General features: G+C 43.5%; 1 protein-coding gene and 1 pseudogene across 4 annotated transcripts in view; both read left to right on the top strand.

Moving 5' to 3' along the window:
* Nucleotides 1-18856, top strand: part of Usp18 (ubiquitin specific peptidase 18) — a 31510-nt gene extending 12654 nt beyond the window's left edge. For 3 of the 4 annotated variants that reach the window (XM_004669130.2, XM_045137611.1, XM_045137609.1), the window contains 7 exons: nucleotides 6548-6627; nucleotides 6835-6981; nucleotides 7580-7675; nucleotides 8089-8256; nucleotides 15813-15944; nucleotides 16507-16556; nucleotides 18397-18856. In XM_004669130.2, coding sequence (XP_004669187.2) covers nucleotides 6548-6627; nucleotides 6835-6981; nucleotides 7580-7675; nucleotides 8089-8256; nucleotides 15813-15944; nucleotides 16507-16556; nucleotides 18397-18442 — 719 coding nt within the window. In that variant the 3' untranslated portion in view covers nucleotides 18443-18856. The remainder of the gene's footprint in view (nucleotides 1-6547; nucleotides 6628-6834; nucleotides 6982-7579; nucleotides 7676-8088; nucleotides 8257-15812; nucleotides 15945-16506; nucleotides 16557-18396) is intronic. The other variant, XM_045137610.1, reaches the window with a different exon arrangement.
* LOC123455910 lies at nucleotides 16273-16363 on the top strand (annotated as a pseudogene).
* Nucleotides 18857-21590: the final 2734 nt, after the last annotated feature.

Here is a 21590-nt window from a genome sequence, read left to right on the forward strand (position 1 = left end):
TTGGCGTGTGTAATGTCTTCCACACAGCAAATGTGACACGATTCAAGTCATCAATATTTAACACTACTAATAGACTGTCTTTTTTGACATAGATTAAATCTATTCAACTAACATGTAATGTTCACTTCCTGATCATCAGAAAACAAGGCTGACCGTGTTTTTGCCTCCACGGGGCTTATAGTTTACAGCAAGATGGACCAAAAACAAAATCAAAGCAAAATAAACTCAGACATTAAGTACATGTTGTGATGGATGTTACAAAGGGACAAAAATGGCATTGTGATGTAAGATGTGGCACATCTACAATGACCACCTTTTCTTGAAACATCTTATTTATCCTCACTTATTGATCATTTTATAACTTATTTATCTTTTTGTAAAACAGTCTTCAGAGTTTCTCATTTTCTCCACCTTCCTAATTTTTTTTTTTTTTTTGAGGTAGGGTCTCACTCTAGTCTAGGCTGACCTGGAATTCACTCTGTAGTCTCAGGGTGGCCTCGAACTCATGGTGATCCTCCTACCTCTGCCTCCCGAGTGCTGGGTTCTTACCTTTCTTTTTAACAATGTTGTTAAATTACTTTCTATCTGTTCACAGTTCAGTCCCTACTTATACAATAGTTATATAATCCTGCAAAATCCCTTTCTCTCAGCTGATTTTGCCCTTTACTTTTCTTTTTTTTTCCTCTGGCACCTCTGAAAAGACCTGGGTCAGATACAGTTATTAGGGAACATTCCCAATTTTTATATCAAGGAGGTGGAGGAGTGAATGGCCACAAGAGTGTAGCAAAAATATTGACTTAGTATAGAAATATAAGAAATGTAATGAATCTACCTAGCTAGGTCCCTAGTAGAGTTCATTAGAGATGGTGAGAGAAAGACTAGAAACATGTCATGTGATGGAACTATGGAATAAGTTTACTTTTTTTGTTTTGACATTTTCATACATGTATATAATGTATTTTGATCTTATCCCCCATAATTACCCTCTCTTTTCCTCTCTATCTCCTATTTTTGAAAATATTTATTTTTTAAAATTTTTATTTATTTATTTATTTAAAAGGAGGGAGAGAGAGAGAAAGAGAGGGAGAGAGCCAGGACCTCCAGCCACTGCAAACAAATTCCAGATGCATGCACCACCTTGCGCATCTGGCTGACATGGGTCCTGGGGAATCAAACCTGGGTCCTTTGGCTTTGCAGGTAAGTGCCTTAACTGCTAAGCCATCTTCCAGCCCCTAATTTTTTTTAAAAAAATATTTAAAATTATTTATTGATTTTTTTAAAAATATAAAGGTTGTACTCTTAGGCCCCCCTCATCCCTGCCCCAATTCTGCTGAGGGTCTTCTTTGGGGGAGTAATTGGTATTCATTGTGTGGATCAAGAGACCTCTTTCCCCACACCCCCACCAGGATGTGCTGTCATGTGATTTTAAATATTTTTTTCTTTTTTTAATGAGAGGCAGAGAAAGAGAGAGAGAGAGATTGAGAGAGAGAGAGAGAGAGAGAGAGGGAGAGAGGGAATGAGAATTGGCGTACCAAAGCCATAGCCATTGCAAATGAACTCCAGACATGTGTGCCACCTTGTGTGCATGTGCACACCTGTGTACGTGTGTCACCTTTTGTATCTGGCTTATGTGGGTTCTGAGGGCTAGAACCTGGGTCCTTACGTATCACAGGCAAATGCCTTAACCACTAAGCCATCCCTCCAGCCTGTCATTTGAAGTTTGATGGTTGCCATTCTGACTGGAGTGAGATGGAATCTCATAGTCATTTTAATTTGCATTTCTCTCATGAGTAGATGCTGAACATCTCTTTAATTGTTTAATGGCCCTTTGTATTTCTTCCTTTGAGAGCTCACTATTTAATTCCCTGCCCCATGTTTTGAGTGTTTTTTTTTTTAATTGTTTAGGTTTTTGAGTTCTTTGTAGATTCTAGATATTGAACCTTTGTCAGAGGTATAGTTGGTAAAGATTTCCTCCTGTTAATCTGGTTGTCTCTTGACCCTGTTGATGGCTTGCTTAGCTGTACAGTAGCTTTTTATTTTCATGAGGTTCCAGTTGTTGAGTGTTTGCCTGATTCCCTGGGCTACTGGAGTCTTGTTCAGAAAGCCTTTCCCTACACCCATATCTTGGATTCTTCCCCCTACTTTTTCTTTCAGCTGATTTAGTTTCAGATCTTATATTAAGGTTCTTGATCCATTTGGAGTTGATTTTAGGGCAGGGTGAGAGGAAGGGGTCCAAATTCAATCTTCTATATATAGCTATCCACTTTCTCCAGCATCATTTGCTGAAGATGCTGTCTTTTCTCCAATGAGCATTTTTGTCCCTTTGTCAAAGATCAGGTAGTTATGGTTACTCAAGCTCATGTCTGGATCTTTGATTCCATCCCATTGTTCTATGTGCCTGTTTTGTGCCAGTACCATGCTGTTTATTATTATTATTGTTGTTGGTTTATAGTATAGCTTGGAATCAGGAATGGTGATAATAACCAGAGGTATTTCTTTTATTGAGTACTGTTTTGGCTATCCAAGGCTTTTTGTGCTTCCCTATGAAGTTTGAGACTGCTTTTTCTTCCAACTCTGTGAAGAATGTTGCTGGGATTTTGATTGTAATTGCATTGAAACTGTATAGTATTTTTGGTAGAATGGCCATTTTAACAATATTAATTCTTCCAATCCATGAGCATGGAAAGTCATTCCAACTTCTCATGCCTTCCTCCAGTTCTTTCTTCAGTGGTTTTATGTTTTCATTGTACAGGTCTTTTACTTCCTTGGTTAAGGAGATTCCAAGGTATTTGATTGTGTGTGTGTATTATAAACGGGACAGCTTCCCTGATTTCTTTTTTCATATTTTTGTCATTGATATATGTGAAGGCTAGTGATTTTGGTGTGTTGATTTCATATCCTGCCACTTTACTGAAAGCACTGATCACTTGTAGGAGTTTTTAGTTCTCAATTACAGAATCATGTCATCTGAGAATAGGGGTAGTTTGGCTTCTTCCTTTTATTCTTATTACTATTATTATTGCTATTTTCTTACTTTTATTTCTTTCTCTTGCCTTATTGCTTGAGCGAAAACTTTAAGTACTATGTTGAAAAGCAGTGGTGAGTGTATGCACCCTGCCTACCTCCAGAACTTCATGGGAATTATATTATTATTGTATTATTTATTATGTTGATGCATGGTCCCTCCATCCCTGTTTTCTCCAGTGTTTTAATCATGAAGGGAGAGTGAATTTTGTCAAAGGCTTTTTCTTCATCTACTGAGATGATCATGTGGCTCCTGATTTTGAGTGTGTTTATGTGATGCATTACATTTATTGATTTCCCTATATTGAATCCTGCATCCCTGGAATGAAACCTACTTGATTGAAGTGGATGATGCTTTTGATGTGTTCTTGAATTTGGTTTGCAAGAATTTTACTGAGAATGTCTGTATTTAAATCCATCAGGGATATCAGTTCATGGTTCTTTTTTCTTGTTGTCTGGTTTTGATATTAGTGTAATACTGACTTCATCAAAGGAATCAGGCGGTGTTCCCTCCTTTTAAACTGTGTGGAATAGCTTGGGAAAAGTTGGCATTAGTTCTTCAATGAAGATTTGGTAGAATTAAGTAGTAAAACCATCTGAGCCTGGACTTTTTTTTTGTGGAGGGGAGGCTTTTAATTACAGCTTCAATCTCATTTGATCTTACATTTCTATTCAGGTAGTTTATCTCATCGGGGTTTGGTTTTTGTAGGTGATATGAATTAAGGAATTCACCCATTTTTTCCAGGCTTTCCAATTTTGTGGAGTACAGATCTTTGAAATATATCCTGATTATTCTCCCAATTTCATTAGGGTCTATTGTAACATACCCCTTTTTGTTTCGGATCTTGTTGATTTGAGCCTTCTCTTTTATCCTTTTCATCAAATTGGCTAGGGGTTTATCAATCTTATTCACTTTTTAAAAGAACCAGCTCTTTGATTCATCAATTTTAATTGTTTTTGATTTCCAATTAATTATTTCTGGTCAGATCTTGATTATTTCTTTATGTCTCTTATTAGGTTTGGATTGATCTTGTTTTTCCAATGCCTTCAGTTGTATGGTTCAGTTATTTACTTGGGATTGCTTTGTTTTTGTAATAAAAGCATTTAGTGCTATAAACTTTTCTCTTATGACTGCCTTCATTGTGTCCTATAAGTTTTGGTATGTTGTGTTTCCATTATTGCTCATCCCAGAAACTTTTTGATTTCTTCAACTACCCGTGCATTAGTCAATAGTGAATGGTTCAGCCTGCAGGTGTTGGTGGATTTTATGTTCTATCCCTTGTTGTTAATCTCTAACTTTATTGCATTGTGGTCTCATAGAATGCATGGAATTAGGTTGAATTTCCTGAATTTGTTGAGACATGTTTTATACTCCAATATATGATCTATTTTATAGAAGGTTCTATGAGCTGCTCAGAATTAGGGTGTAAGATTCTGTAGATGTCTTTTGAGTCCAGTTGATCTGTGATATTGCTTAACTCCTTTATCTCATGGTTGGTTTTCTGTTTAGATGATCTGCCTAATGGTGATGGTGGAGTATTAAAGTCTCCTACTATAATTGTGCTGGGGGTTATTTTTGCTTTATTGTTTAACAGAATTTGCCTTATAAAATTTTATGCTTCTGTGTTCGGTGCATATAGGTTTATGACTGTAATATTCTTTTGATATGTTATTCCTTGGATGAGTATGAAAGCCCCCCTTTTTAATCTGTTTTGATAACTTTTGGATTGATTTCAATATAACCACCCTTGCTTATTTCTTATTTCCATTAGCTTGGAATATCTTTTTCCATCTTTTCACCCTAAGGTGGTATCTATCTTTTTTTTTTTAAATTTTTTTTTTATTTTTATTTATTTATTTGAGAGTGACAGACAGAGAGAGAAAGACAGATAGAGGGAGAGAGAGAGAATGGGCGCGCCAGAGCTTCCAGCCTCTGCAAACGAACTCCAGACGCGTGCGCCCCCTTGTGCATCTGGCTAACGTGGGACCTGGGGAACCGAGCCTCGAACCGGGGTCCTTAGGCTTCACAGGCAAGCGCTTAACCGCTAAGCCATCTCTCCAGCCCGGTGGTATCTATCTTTATTGGTAAGTTGGGTTTACTATAGACAGAAGATGGATGGATCATTTTTTTTTCCAGATCCAGCTTTTTAGGCTGTGTCTTTTGACTGGGGATTTGAGACTCTTGATGTTTAGAGTTATAAATGTAAAGTATGAATTAATCCCTGTCAACCTGGAGGCTTTGTGGAATTTTGCGTTTTCTTGAACTTTATATGTTTTCATGTCTGTTCTACCCATAGTTACTTTTTCTCTCTTGTGGATTCTGTGTTGTGATTGTCTCTTCAGTTTGGGTTATTCTATGCAATATTTTCTGCAGGATTGGCTTAATGCTCCTATAATCATATAGCTGGCTCTTACCATGGAATGTTTTTCTTTTGCCTTCAATTCTGAGGGATAATTTTGTGGGGTATAGTATTTTGGGTTGGCAGCCATGGTTTTCTAGGATTTGAAATGCTCAATTCTAATCTCTTCAAGTTTTTGGAATTTCCACTGAAAAATCAGAGGTATTTCTGATGGATTTACCTTTGTATGTAACAAGCAATTTTTCTCTTGAAGCTTTTAGAACCCTTTCTTTATTTTCAGTGTTGAGAATTTTAACTATAATGTGACATGAGGAATTTATTCTCTGTTCCTGTCTGTTTAGAACACTAGTCCTGATCACTTAATATATATTGTGGAAAATATGTGTTGATTGCCTTGTTTGAGTTTTGTCAAGGTAGAAGTGGGACAGCAGTATATTCACAGGTTTTGGCTGGGTGTTCTTGAGCCTGAGGTGGGTCTTTCTTGTGTATTCACTGTCCTGGGAATTCTGAGTGGGGCCCTGTGGTACCTGGCCAACCCAGTGACCAGGCAGGGTCCTGTTGTCTCTCTGGTACTTGATTCCTGGTCCTTGGTGGTAGACTTGACTGTGGCAGCTGGTGACAGTTAAGGTAAGGGCACAGAGGGGCCCTGCTTGGGGTGGGGTATATGGATCTCAGGCATAGTGGGCACTGCCTGGGTCATGTGTTTGGGATCGAGGTGATTGCAGATGGATCCCTGTTTGTGAGTCTGCCCCACATATCTTGTGTGGAAATCCAGTAGTTCCCTATCCACCCCCATACACAGCCGGGGAACTTGGGAGCTAGGGAACTGGTGCCTGCCTACCCCACACATGCACACTGCTGGGCAACTGGGGTCTACCTGCTCCACACGAGCAGCCGGGGACCTGGGGGTCCAGGGCCTACCTGCCCCACATGCACTGCCCGGGAACCAGGAGCCGGGGCCTCTTCCCTCTCCTATTAACGCTGTTCTTCCCTCTTAATCCTTATCTTGGTTTCATGTTTTTTTTTTTTTTTTAATTTTTTAACCCATTGAGTTAAGTAGGGTTGATTGGATGATCATGGAGTTCCTGTGCATCATGGGGCCTGGCTGCAAAGTGCCTGCGAAGTCTCCAGTAACCTCTCTAACTGTGCTTCTTTTTGGCTAGTGTTTGTCCAGCACGACGCGGCTCAGCTCTACCTCACAATCTGGAACCTAACAAAGGATCAAATCACAGACGTGGACTTGGTAAGAGCCATGATGTGAAGAGCTCAGAGGTACCAGACACTGCCCATGGAGCTCACCCGGCTACTGTGTGTGCTGTAAGTGAGGAACGCATGAGTCCTGAGCTGCTTAGCTGCGGCGTGGTGGTTAGTGACACATTCACTTGCAGGGCTGCAGTTTCTGGAGCGCCTGTCTGGAAACAGGCCTGCCCTGACTTCCTTTCTCTCGCAGGCAGAGCAGCTGCAGGCCCTGTTCACAATCCAGATAGAGGAGTGCCTGGTCTGCCTGAGCTGTACTCTGCGGAGCAGCCGAAGCAGTAATCTGCTAACCCTCTCTCTTCCTCTTTTTGACACGGACTTGAAGCCCCTGCAGAAGCTGGTGAGAGGTTGCTTTTGGTGAACTTGCATACCCCGAGCCAGCCAGTCCACACAGCCCTCCCCCAGTTGGCTCTTACAAACACCAGTGGGTCTTTAAAAAGTAACTTGCTGGGCTGGAGGGATGACTTAGTGATTAAGGCATTTGCTTGCAAAGACAAAGGACGCAGGTTTGATTCCCCAGGATCTAAGTTAGCCAGATGCAAAAAGAGGCGCAAGTGTCTGAAATCGTTTGCAGTGGCTGGAGGCCCTGCTGAGCCCATTCTCTCTCTCTCTCTCTTTCTCTCTTTCTCTGTCAAATAAATAAATAAATAAATAAATAAATAAATAAATAAATAATATATTTTTTTAAAAAGTAACTTGCTGTTTCATGTGCATGCCCTGGTTCAGTTTCTCTTTGACTTGGAAAACAAAAGCGTACTTTCCACCCTCCTTCCCCATTTCCTAACTATACCCCCTGACACATGCTCCTCTGTTTTGCTTCTCTCACATGTGGGTACTTTGTGAAATGAAGCTTGAATCCCCACCATCAGGGGACAAGGGTGGTTCTGGAGAGGGGAGGCATGAACAGTGCATTTTGCTTTTTCTCCTGGGTGAGGCAGGAGGACGCTCTGCACTGCTTCTTCCAGCCCAGGGAGTTAGGGCACTCAGACACGTGCTTCTGTGAGAAGTGTGGGGAGAAGACGCCTTGGCAACAGGTACTCCCCAAATCCAAGCTTCTTCGTGGGTCTGGGCTTGTCCTGGGAGCTTCCTGACAGTCTTCCCAGCCCACAAGGGCTCCCTATAATGGCTGACAAAGGCTCCTGCCAGTTCGTGGAATCCCAGGGCTTCTGGTTTCCAGAGCCATCGGCGTGGCTTCTCAGATTACATTGCTGAGAGGGACAGAACTTTTAAGGACCAAAGGGACAAGTTAGAGAACGGTGGGTAGGTTTCTTTTCAGGTTTGGGCAGCTCCCTGGAGGACCCTCCATATTTTCCCAGTCTTTTTGATGGCCTGGGGCTGCTCATACCTTGTGTGGAGATGTATCATGCTGTGACAGCCCATGTCATGAGCCACCAGCCTACCCGAAGTGCCCGAGGACTTCATCCCCGCACTGGTTCTGTTTCTCCAGGTCTTGAAGCTGACCCATTTGCCCCCAACTTTGACCATCCACCTCATGCGATTCTCCATCAGAAATTCACGGACAGAAAAGATTTACCATTCAGTGTGCTTCCCCCAGAGCTTGGATTTCAGTCAGGTGCTTTCAACTGAGCAGTACCCTGGTGTTTCTGGGGACCAGGTAAGGCCCTTCCCTTTCACCCAGAACTCATCTCGGCCAACTTTCCCTTCCCCTCGGGCTGCCAGAATCCACTCACGCTCACCCTCAAGTCCCGCGTCCTTACCAAGTCCACATCAAGGAGTCTGTCTTTGACCACTAGACTGGGAGATGGCATTGATCAGCAACATGTGCTGGACAGACCTTGTCCCAGCTAATGAAGTCGCTTCCTCTGTCAGGCTCATCTGGGAAATCAGGCCCCCTGATGACTGCACTTGGGATACACAAGAGTGGAAAACCAACCGCTTTGTGTGATTCGTAGAAGTTTGTACATATTTAAGGCAGACTTCTTCCTAACACAATATTTTAATGTGCAAACCTATGTGGTCCTGAGTAACAGTGGTGGATCTTCACCCCACCATTACCATCACCATCAACTTTTGCTGTTTACAGTGGCTTTTCCTCTTTTAAAAAATTACTATTTATTGCCGGGCGTGGTGGTGCATGCCTTTAATCCCAGCACTCGGGGAGCAGAGGTAGGAGGATTGCCATGAGTTCGAGGCCACCCTGAGACTACATACTGAATTCCAGGTCAGCCTGGGATATATATATATATAATATTTTTGGCATGTGTATGTGAGTATGGTGTACATATGTATTCATATGTGTGCACACATATGTGTGTGGGTGTTGTGTGCATGTTGCAGTCAGGTTTGCATTGCTGATAGAAATCACCCAATCAAGAGCAGCTTGTGGGGAAAAAAAGAGGTTTATTTTGGCTTACAGGTTCAAGGTGGAAGCTCCATGATGGTAGGGAAAATGATGCTATGAACATAGGGTGAACATCACCCCTGGTCAACATAAGGTGGACAACAGCAACAGGAGAGTGTGCCAAACACTGGCAAGGGGAAACTGGCTATAATAGCCATAAGCCCACCCCCAACAATACACTGCCCCAGAAGACATTAATTCTCAAATCTCCATCAGCTGGGAACCTAGCATTCAGAGCACCTAAGTTTATGGGGGACACCTGAATCAAACCACCACATTCTGTCCCTGACCCCCATAAACTGATAACCATACATGATGTAAAATGCAATACATTTATCCAACTTTAAAAGTCCCCATAGTTTTATTAATTCCAATGGTATTCATACATCCCTATAGACCAAGGTCTTTTAACTGAGCCATAATACCAAAAAAAAAAAAAAACCTTAAAAACCCATAATGTCACAGAATAAACATTCATACTACAAAAGATGGCATTGGGTACAGCAAAGAAATACTCAAGCAATATATGATTTAAACAGGGCAAATACCAAACTCTGTAGCTCCAAGTCCAGCAACTCTAGTTAGTGACAAATCTCCAAGTCCAATTATTCTAACCAGCAACAAGTCTCTGGTATTCCAATTTAGCCCCTCCAGCTAGGCTACTCAGAATCCTGAAACTTCATTGGGGCCGGCAGCTTTCCTTAGCAGCCATCTCGTGGTCCCGGCATCTCCACTGGGTCTCCACTGTAATCCACAGTTCATCCTCATGGCCCCCTGGGGGTCTCATGCAGGCATCCAGCAAACGTGCTTCATACTGTCCATGGCCATTTCCAAAACACAAGACTATGTTGCAAACTCAATGACCCTCTCTTTCCTGCATTACTAATATTCCACAATACCAGGAAGGGCACCAATTTGTTAATCCAGGGGGGAATAAAGCAGACTTTGAAGAAAAGGACACTACCTGAGTGCTCAGGCCCCTTCAAAAGAGTCTATATTCTTCCTGTTACCCCAGTGCAGGTCAGCAGGCCCAATCTCAAAGGTTGTAATCTCTCAAACAATTTGCAGGTGAATGGACAGCAATTTAGGCCCAAAGATTTCATTTTTTTCTGTGCCATATTCCTCTGCCCACACCAGTTCATTTCTATGCAAAGCAACCCTGCACAACTTCTCAGGACACGGGCATAACAGCAAGCTTCTCACACAACTTGCCTCCAGCCCAGTCCAAGCAAAGTTCTTTCTCACCCTCATAAGCCAAATCTCACATTCCATAATCCTTACTGCATTCAGGTCTTTCAACTCTGACCAGAATAGTCCATCAAGCTGTACTTATAGCCCTTCAAGGCATCTCTTAGGCCAAGATTTCAAATCCTTACACATTCTTGAAAATCAGCTCCAAAAGCCCAAAACCACAGTCAGGTGTCTAGCAGCAATCCCACTCCTCGGTACCACTTTACTGTTGCAGTCAGGTTCGCATTGCTGGTAGAAATCACCCAGCCAAGAGCAGTTTGTGGGGAAAAAAAAGAGGTTTATTTTGGCTTACGGGCTCGAGGGGGAAGCTCCATGATGGTAGGGAAAACGATGGCATGAGCAGAGGGTGGACATCACCCCTGGTCAACATAAGGTGGACAATAGCAACAGGGGAGTGTGGCAAACAGTGGCAAGGGGAAACTGGCTATAACACCCATAAGCCCGCCCCCAACAATACACTGCCCCAGAAGACACTATTTCTCAAATCTCTATCATCTGGGAACCTAGCATTCAGAACACATAACTTTATGGGGGACACTTGAACCAAACCACCACAGTGCATGTGTGTGGTGACCAGAGTCTGATGTCAGGTGTCTTCCTCAGTAACTGTTTTCAGTTTTTTTGAGGTCTCGCTGTAGCCCAGGTTGACCTGAAATTCACTATGTAGTCTCTGACTAGTCTGTAACTCACAGCAATCCTTTTACCTTGACCTTCCAAGTGCTGGGATTAAAGACATGTGCCACCATGCCTGTGTATTTTATTTTTTGAGACAGGGTCCCTCACTGAACCTAGAGCTAACTAATTCTGCTATAGTTATCAGTCAGTGAGTCTGAGGATCTGCTGGTCTCTACCGCCCCCCCCCCCCCCCAGAGCTTGGGATTAAAATTACATGTCACCAGGTCTAGCTTTTTTTTTTTTTTTTTTTTTTTTGACAGGTTCTCACTTTGTAGCCCAGGTTTTCCTGCCTGCACTCATTAACTCATTATGTACATCAGGCTGGCTTTGAACTCACCGCTATCTGAGTACCCCAGACTCCAGAATGCTACATGCCCAACTTTCTTTGTGTCATTTTATAAGTAACTTTCTTATGTAAAACTAAGGTGACATAAGAACTTTTGAGGTTAAGACATTTAGCACTGATGAGGTTCTTCCTCTCTTAGTAAACAGAACATGTTGGGGGCTTCACTGGTTGCTGCAGCCACAGACAGTATGTGCATTAAATGCATTTTGATTTATGATTTTTTTAATATCTGTGTTGTATAACACTCTGTTTTACTTCTCTACAGTGGAACATTGATCATTCAGGATAACTTGGATGTGTTCCTGGGCCACAGTCACTCAAATGTGGTCCACAATCAGCTGTCTCCTATTCTGTGATGCAGGTCATGGCTAGCATTTTAAAAGTTATTTATTTAAGGGAGAGAGAGAGGAAGGGAGGGAGGGAGAGAAATGCAGATAGAAATGGGCAAACCAGAGCTTCTAGCCACTGAAAAACAAAAGTCCACATGTGTGCACCATCTTGTATATCTGACACTACATGAAGACTGGGGAATAAAACTCGAATCCTTAGGCTTTGAAGACAAGTGCCTTAACTGCTGAACTGTCTCTCCAGCCTGTAAGTGGGTTCTTGTGATCTAAACTTAGGTCTTCATGCTTGTGTGGAAAGCATTTTAATGACTTAGCCATCTCCCCAGGCCAGTTTTTCACTTAAGATTGCTGCCAATTAAGGATTCATTTTTTTTTGGTTCTTGTTTTATTACTTTTTTCCAGTTACCTTTAAAAGTCAAGTAACAGGTAGGGGCCCTTAGTCTCCTCTCCTCAGAAAACAGAATAGAATTAGAATAGGAATTAGAAGTCCTTAATCTAAGATGGAGCCATGCCAGCATACAGATTGTGACAGGACAATGCTGGAAAGACGGAGGTACCTTCCTCTTGCTGGGACAAAAAAACACCTGATCAAAAGCAGATGGATGGAAGGGGAGGGTTTATTTTGGATTACAATCTGCAGGAAAAGCTTCCTGATGGCAAGAAAAGTGAGGCACAGACAGAGACTGGACATCATATTTTGACACAGCAGGTGGAAAAATAGCAGCAAAGTGAGCTGAGCTGGTTAAAGCCCACCCCAGGAGCACACCTCCTCCAGCTCCATCTCATCCATCACCACCCTAGGAGCACACCTCCTCCAGCAAGGCTCCATCACATCCATCACCACCCCAGGAACACACCTCCTCCAGCAAGGCTCCATCCCATCCATCACCACCCCAGGAACACACCTCCTCCAGCAAGGCTCCATCCCATCCATCACCACCGAGGAGCATGCCGAATCCAGAAAGGCTCCATCCCATCCATCACCACTCCAGGAACACACCTCCTCCAGCAAGGCTCCATCCCATCCATCACCACCCCAGGAACACACCTCCTCCAGCAAGGCTCCATCTCATCCATCACCACCCCAGGAACACACTTCCTCCAGCAAGGCTCCATCTCATCCATCACCACCCCAGGAACACACTTCCTCCAGCAAGGCTCCATCCCATCCATCACCACCCCAGGAACACACCTCCTCCAGCAAGGCTCCATCTCATCCATCACCACCCCACGAACACACTTCCTCCAGCAAGGCTCCATCTCATCCATCACCACCCCAGGAACACACCTCCTCCAGCAAGGCTCCATCCCATTCATCACCACCCCAGGAACACACCTCCTCCAGCAAGGCTCCATCCCATCCATCACCACCCCAAGAGCATGCCTCCTCTAGCAAGGCTCCATCTCATCCATCACCACCCCAGGAACACACTTCCTCCAGCAAGGCTCCATCTCATCCATCACCACCCCAAGAGCATGCCTCCTCTAGCAAGGCTCCATCTCATCCATCACCACCCCAGGAACACACCTCCTCCAGCAAGGCTCCATCCCATCCATCACCACCCCAGGAGCATGCCTCCTCCAGCAAGGCTCCATCCCATCCATCACCACCCCAGGAACACACCTCCTCCAGCAAGGCTCCATCTCAGCCATCACCACCCCAGGAACATGCCTCCTCCAGCAAGGCTCCATCCCATCCATCACCACCGAGGAGCATGCCGAATCCAGAAAGGCTCCATCCCATCCATCACCACCCCAGGAACACACCTCCTCCAGCAAGGCTCCATCCCATCCATCACCACCCCAGGAACACACCTCCTCCAGCAAGGTTCCATCCCATCCATCACCACCCCAGGAACACACCTCCTCCAGCAAGGCTCCATCCCATCCATCACCACCGAGGAGCATGCCGAATCCAGAAAGGCTCCATCCCATCCATCACCACCCCAGGAACACACCTCCTCCAGCAAGGCTCCATCCCATCCATCACCACCCCAGGAACATACCTCCTCCAGCAAGGCTCCATCTCAGCCATCACTACTCTAGGAACATGCCTCCTCCATCAAGGCTCCATCACATCTATCAGCACTCCAGGAATACTCCTCCTGCAGCAAGGCTCCATCTCATCCATCACCACCATCTGGGGCTAAGAAATGCAAACACCCAAGTTTATGTAGGGAGAGGAATATGTGATTCAAACCACTACAGAAGATGAAAATTAGAGCCATCATCTAGGGATATATTCTAGCATTATTGCTCCTTGAAGTCTGCAAGCTGCCTTCTCCATTAAATCTATTAGCATTCAGAATCCTCACCTGCTTCACAATGTTGCTTTTACCTGATTCTCCAGCATCCTCACTGCCTGCTCTCTAAGTGTGGGGAGAGGTTGGCTCTGAGTATGTGGGCAGCTGCCTATTCTCTCTCATGGCCTCCACCCCCACCAGCATGGCTAAAATTGCATATGACAGTGAGGGACACTGGCATGAAAGTCACATGGCTTCAAGTTCACAGCTCTGGGAAATGGGCTTCAGTTCCCAAGTCTGTTAGGTGCAACATACAAGTACAACTTCAAGAACTTGTTCTTTAAGTGGATGTGGAGTACTCAGTGCTAAATGTGACATCCTTAATGCCTACTCCAAGGCCTAGAGAATAATGCAGGAGAGGAGAAGAGAAAATGCAAGAGCCAGAGGATAGGGGGATGCTGTCTTCTGGAGATGACAGGGTGATTACATTTATGACCTCATAGTGACTGTCATTACCTGCACAATATTGGGCCCATCAACATTCCATTACAGGTGATGGAAGAGGGCATGTGCCCCCTACCCTTCCCTGAGGAGTTACCGGAAGTGAATGGTTTCTGAGGGAGAAAGAGATATTTTCTTCAGTGGTACAGTCATGTAAATAGCATGTGTCCTGGTAAATAGCCCCCTACCCCCATCCTCACGTAGGCAACCCTAATGAAACTCAGAGAGTCACATGAACAAAAAAAAAAAAAAAAGAAATCAGAATAGAAGAACTAGTTGGGGAGAAGGAGTTCAGTGGAAATGGCAAGGGGAGAAGGATATACCTTTATAGCAAAGAGAATGGGAGGCGATTAAAAAAGAAAAATACATAGTGAAGTTTTATCTTGAAAACGACTGATGAGATCCACTTAGGGCAGTGTCTGACCGACTGTAGGGGATAAATGTCACCAGTGATGGAGGAGTTTAGAATAAAGGTAGCTTGAAATAATGTGGCTCAAGAATCCTTGAGAAAGTGCCATTTTCTTACTCTGTGCAGCATCTTTAAAAAAAAACAAACAAGCATTTGTACCTGACATGAAGATCCTTCTCATAGTCAGCCAACTCCTCTCTCACCATGGTTCTTTTTCTTTTCTTTCTTTCTTTTTTTTTTTTTTTGTTTTTTTGTTTTTTTGAGGTAGAGTCTTGCTCTAGCTCAGGCTGACCTGGAATTCACTATGTAGTCTCAGGGTGGCCTCGAACTCAAGGTAATCTGCGATCCTCCTACCTCTGCCTCCCAAGTGCTGGGATTAAAGGTGTGTGTCCATGCCAGGCTACCACTGTTCTTTCACACAGATGCTCTTGGGTTGACTTTCTAAGGGGTCCGGTAGTTCCACCCTCTTTTCTACCTGACCTGTGATATTATTGACCCTCCAGAGTCTGCTTACCCAGGCTGTCCTCATCATCAGACTCGTTTCTCATAATTTGTGCATCTTTAGTTCTAGTACCACTGCTCATTTTGAATGCCCTTTTATTCAATTTCATGGTCTCACTAATCACCTCAAACTTAAGACATTTAAGTTTTATCTTCTCTTCAGCTATTTTTTTCCCCTTGAGCTACAAATCAGTATTTCCCCCACTTTTTGGGATGTTTTCTTATGGAATCATAGTCCCCAAACTCTCTATCTTCATTTCTGAAAAGCCCTGTTCCATATTTGAATTTGTAATTATTATCACCTTCTTGATCCCAAACTAGAAATCTGAATTTCAGCCTTATGTCTCCCTTTGCAGTCTAGTCATTTACAATGTATCTTTAGTCATCTCTACCTAACTTTGCATGTTTGAAGAAGCAGTGCCCACCTTAGGGTGGGACTGGGAATAAGCCTGTGAGGAAGTAATGTTCCATCACTCAAGACGGCGGCTGTAAGGAAGGTTGATGGGTGAACCGTTGTATGTCTTCTCTCCTTCCAGGCTGAAGGACAGTATGAACTCTATGCTGTGATTGCTCATGTGGGGATGGCTGACTTTGGTCATTACTGTGCCTATGTCCGGAATCGTGTGGATGGAAAATGGTTCTGCTTCAATGACTCCCACGTTTGTTGTGTGAGAAAAATCACCCCAAATTGCTACTTGTCTTAGATTAGCTACCTCTCATGAATTCTTGGGCTAGGGATACTGGACCCTCATGGTCAAGACACACTGTAGTCCTGCACTTTACGTGTGTGTGTGTGGGGGGGGAGGGCTTTTTATGAGGTGCATAGGTCTTTTCTGCCTGAAAGCCTCATCTGCTTTACATCTCTACATGCGTGCACTTAGCACAATCTCTACGTTCCTGTTGCTCTAGGCTCAGGGTCCTGCAACTTCATACTTGATGGGAAACTACTGTAAAGCCAGAAGAGATGTAAATAGATAATTCAGAACCCTGGCACATATCGCTTCTCGGCCTTTTGGCTAAGATCAAGTGCAGAACCCTGGCACAAGCACAATCAAGTTTAAACAGAATTTTATATGTCGCATTCCATGACTAGCAGCTCCGGGCTTTTGGGAGTTCCTGGGCTGGGTTTGTCTAGAGGAATGAAGGTGGGAAGATTGTGGCGCTTTGCATCGTACGGATACCGGGAAAGTGTGAGCTGGGTGTTGACTTCATCTGTGTCTGTACTTCCAGGTGTCCTGGGAAGATATCCAGTGTACCTATGGGAATCACAGCTGTCACTGGTAAGAGAAGAATTGGGTAATGGAAAGCTGACGCCCCCACACTGGGACCTTGGGGCTTTTGAAATGCTCATGGATTCACCTGTCATGTAGATCTGATGACTTCCCTGGGCCACACTCTTCAGCTTCACCTTTCAGCACCTGTCCCATGACAACATGTTTTTTTCACTGTTGAGAATCCGCTGATACTCAGGGCTGTGTAACAACTGCGTCCAAACGCTGCCTGTCATTTCCCTCTGTAACTCTGCGTATGTGGTTTCCAGTCTCCACTGCCTTGTTCTAATTGACCATCTAGGCAAAGTTGCATTACCAGACAGTCACTTTAACCAATTAAGCCATAGAGCCCAGTATCACATTGCATTACTCACAGCCTTCTCCTAGTAAAGCTTCTCCTACAAAGCTTTACTGAATGACCTGTGCAGATTTGCTGGGACTTCTCATATGCTCTCATTGCATCTTCAGAATTCCTCCTTTATAGCAAGGATCATACTCTCAAACATTTCCTTAGAAAACTTTCTTGTTAAGCCAGGCGTGGTGGTGCACACCTTTAATCCCAGCACTCTGGAGGCAGAGGTAGGAGGATCACTGTGAGTTTGAGGTCATCCTGAGACTACCTGGGCTATAGTGAGACCCTACCTTGAAAAACAAAACAAACAAACAAACAAACAAACAAAAAAAAACAAAAACCTTTCTTGCACATTAGACCATATGCTCTGTTTCATGTCTGGCTTAGTGTCTTACATTTTGTAACAATCAACAAATACCTTTTGCAACCAGTAGATGCAGATTGAAAGCTGGACAGAAAACCAAAAACTACATGAAGTTAGATCAGAGATGCTTTGTAAGTTCTCCAGACTGAGTTTCTGGGCTGAGACGGATACACTGATGATAACATTTCTGATGAGTTTTGACTGCAGAGGGAGACTTGATTATTTGAGCATTGTAAAATGAGGTGCAGGGAGGGGCGGGTGGGTAAGCTGCTTGCTATGCAAGCATCAGGACCTGAGTGTGGCTCCCAAGGATCCAGATAAGATACTGAGCAGAGTGGTGAGCATCTGTAATTCCAGCGTTGGGGCAACGGAGACAGGATCCTTGGGACATCTTCTTTAGCTAGTCGGCTGAGTGGGCAAGTTCCAGGTTCAGCAAGAGACCCTGTCTCAGTGAGGAAGGTGGAATGTGATAGATGGAGGCACTTGACATTGCACATTCACCCACCCACACATGAATGCAAACACACATATTGCACCCCTGCGTACATCAAAACGAACAAAAAAAGTAGGTGTAATTGGTGTTTGAAATCCTCCTTCAGCCTACTTTTCATCTTTCTCTCTGTTTCTTCCAAGCATCTCTTTTGATGCCAAACCTTCATTAATTTCTGGTTGTTGCTCACTCCTCCATGATTTTGAATAAGAACTGACAGACCTTCACTATAAAGGGCCAGAGAGAAAACACCTTGGCGTTGTGGAGCACAGCTCTGTCGCGACTACTCAGCTCTGCCCTTACAGCACAAAAGAATCTATAGACAGTACATGAGGGAGTGAATTTAATTGGTTGTGTTCCAGTTAGGTTTATTTGCAGAAACAGGCTCATATTTTTGGTTCATAGTCCCATAATTTGTCGACTTAGATGTCAACCAATAGCAACTTAGTGATTATTTTTTCCAGGTAACTATGTTGTCTTTTCTAGGAATTGTATACTGTAGGTGATGTGTAGATGAATAGATGAATATTCATTCCAGTAGCCTAGAAATTTGCTGATGCTTGTCCTATCATGAGTTAAGAATACATCATCTCATTACAAAGGCTTAATTTTGTTATGCTAATACATTTTCTCTTCTTTCTAGGAGGGAAACTGCATATCTTCTGGTATACATGAAGACTGGATCCTAATGGATATACTCAAACCTTTAGAGATTGACACAATATTATTTCCCCTTTCTGCTGCATCTTGTAAGAGATTTTGTACCAGAAGAAATACAATTTTAAAACTGTAATTAAGTCTCATTCATAAGGAGAAGTGATTATTGCTGTGGCTTGGACGTGTTGTCTCCCAAAGATTTACATACTGGAGGCATGGTCCTCAGTATTATGGCTTTGCTGAGATGGGGGGGAGCCTTTAAGAGGTGGGGCCTGGTGAGAGTGATTAGGCCCATGGGCTCTTTCTCTCCTGTATACTAGAAATCCCTTTTCTGTTTCTCCATCATGCTGTGATACAACCAGGGACCCTGGCCACAGCTAGTGCTTATGTTGGCTAGACCCTCAAGTCATCAGAATTGTGAGTCAAATAAACTTTGTTGCACAGTACTCAGCTTCACGTGTTTTGTTACAGTGACATAGAGTGGACTAGAACATTATGTTAAAATGCTTAACTTGAGTAGGTCCAGATAGGTTGAATAGATAATTTCACCAGTGGATGCTGGCCGCATGGTTAAATCAGGTCATCTTTGCAGGGCATTTAGTTGGGAAATTGTGAGGGGGCTCTTACCAAGGCAATCGATCAATAGTAGTGGAGGTGTTGGGATAGCAAGAGGTAGTAATAGGGAATTACTTCAGTATTTTCAACCAATATGGCTATCCTGATGTACTGGCTAAATACCAACCCACTTGAAATCTAGTACATGTCTGCTTAAGAATGTATACTGACCACTCACCGTCCATATAATGCAGTGGAATTGGCTACTTTTGCACAACTGGGAAGTACCCGAGAGAAGAACTTAAAGAAGGAAGGATTTCTTTTGGTTTCCTAGAAGAAGGGACAGTGTAAGGTGAACTAGTGTGAGGGCTAGTATTAACTTTGAAAAAAGATAATGGTGGTTTTGGTGTCTGGGAAAGGGAAGTTGGTTACTGTTGGTTTCCACAGATACTAGAAGTTGTTGAGTCTTTGGAAGGTTGTAGTTATGGAGAAAAAGAAGGGGAGAGGAGGAGATGGTGTGGAAAAGGGGTTGGAAAGAGAGGGGAAGTAAGTTAAGTTGTGGCAACATTCCAATAGTAAGTTGGGTGGAGAAAAATGCAGAGCAATTCTAACATCCAGCTGAACAAAACACACACACACATGCACGCGCACGTGCACGCGCGCGCGCACACACACGTGTGTGCACGACCAGCTGAAGTATTTGTGCATGAATGAGGGTTAAAACAAACAGGTTAAGTAAAAAAGCCAAATGCCCTAAAATGGCTAGGCTCATACCCTTACTCCCGTTGACTGGAAGGCTGAGATTCCTGGGCTGCTGTGGGTTCGAGGTCAGCCTAGATTGAAGTGAGACCCTGACCCCAAGGAAGACAGAAGAAAACAAAATTGCAATACGGATCAAGAAATATCAAGAAAGTGGGCTGGGAGACATGGCTTAGTGGTTAAGGTGCTTGCCTGCAAAATCTAAGGACCTAGGTTCAATCCCCCAGTACCCATGTAAGCCAGATGCACAAGGTGGTATGTATGTCTAGAGTTTGTTTGCAATGGCTAGAGGCCCTCTTTCTCTAATAAATGAATTAAAAAAATATTAAAAGTGACAAAAGTTGGGCTGGAGGGATGGCTTAGTGGTTAAGGCATTTGCCTGCAAAGCCAAAGGACCCAGGTTTGATTCCCCAGGACCTATGTTAGCCAGATGCACAAGGGAGCGCATGTGTCTGGAGTTTGTCTGCAGTGCCTGGAGGCCATGGCATTTTCTCTCTCTCTTTCTCTGTGAAATAAGTAAATAAAGATGAAATGCTTAAAAATAAAAATAAATAAATAAGCAAAAATGAGGCCAGAGAGATGGCTTAAAAGAAAATAAAAGTGACAAAAGTCAACCCCGAAACACAACTTATTTAAGTATGGTGAAGTACATGGATCAAATCTAACAAGTCAGTATTTTTGTCTCACGGTCTAGGGTTTGACTTCTTTTTTTTTTTTTTTTTAATTTTTATTAGCATTTCGGTTTGAATTCTTTCCCTTCCTGAGATTCTTTTCTTCAGCAAATTGCCTTGACATGGAAGGTGCACTTAGCACCACAGTGAAGGCCGACGTCCCTGACAGGACATGTTCTGCTGCAGTGTAAAGCAGCCCTGGTACTTTTGGGATGGCTTCCTGTCTCATCCACATTGAGTGTGAGGCTGCTTCCCTCCTTGTTGTACTGTGAGCTTGGCTTAGCTGGTTAGCTGGGTAGATCCGAAAGACTTACTTTGGCTCGCAGTTTCAGAGGGTTTAGTCCTCAGGTAAGCTTGAGTGGTTCTTGACAAACTTGAGAGAAAATTCAGAATTCAGGGAGAGCCTTGAAAAGACAGTAAGTTTGAAGTGAAGGGAAGGTAAGAGAATATCACAACCTTCTTGCTTGTGTGTCCCTGTGTAAACTCATGTTTGCAGTCACCTTGGTGTGTTCAGCGTTGTGTGAGTGCATGTGTGTGTGAGGTGGTGGTCACAGGTTGATGCCAAGAGTCTCCCTCAGTTGTTTCTTTTAAAAACTTAAAAAAATTTTAAATTAAAAATTATTTATTTATTACCTATTTGAGAGAGAATAGAGGGGGAGAGAGAGAAAGAGCGAGCGAGAGAGAGATTGGGTACATCAGGGCCTCCAGCAACTGCAAATGAATTCCAGACAGATGTCCCACCTTGCACCTCTGGCTTATGTGGGTCCTGAGTCCTTTGGTGGCTTTGCAGGCAAGTGCCTTAACCACTAAGCCGTATCTCCAGCCCTAAAATTTTTATTGTTTTAATTGCTTATTTTTCCAGACAGCCTCTTTCTGAATATGAAGCTCACTGATGGGAGTGAACTAGCTAAGCAGCAATCTTCAGGGAGCCTCCTGTTTTTGCCTCCCCAGAGCAGGGATTAGAGTCATGCACCACAACACTCAATTTCCGCATGGTTTCTGGTGATCCAAGCTCAGGTTCTCATGCTTGCATGACAAGCACCTTGCCAACTGAGCCGTCATCTTCTCATCTGCCTATGGATGGAATTTAATATGTATAGTGTATCCTCGTGACAGAAAATAAATAAACTTTACTGGAATGGAGGAATTATGCAGGAAAGTGTTAGTAATTAAGATTTGGGCAGGGCGTGGTGGC

Source organism: Jaculus jaculus, chromosome 18 (assembly GCF_020740685.1).
Source record: "Jaculus jaculus isolate mJacJac1 chromosome 18, mJacJac1.mat.Y.cur, whole genome shotgun sequence".
In the NCBI taxonomy this organism is placed as follows: Eukaryota; Metazoa; Chordata; class Mammalia; order Rodentia; family Dipodidae; genus Jaculus; species Jaculus jaculus.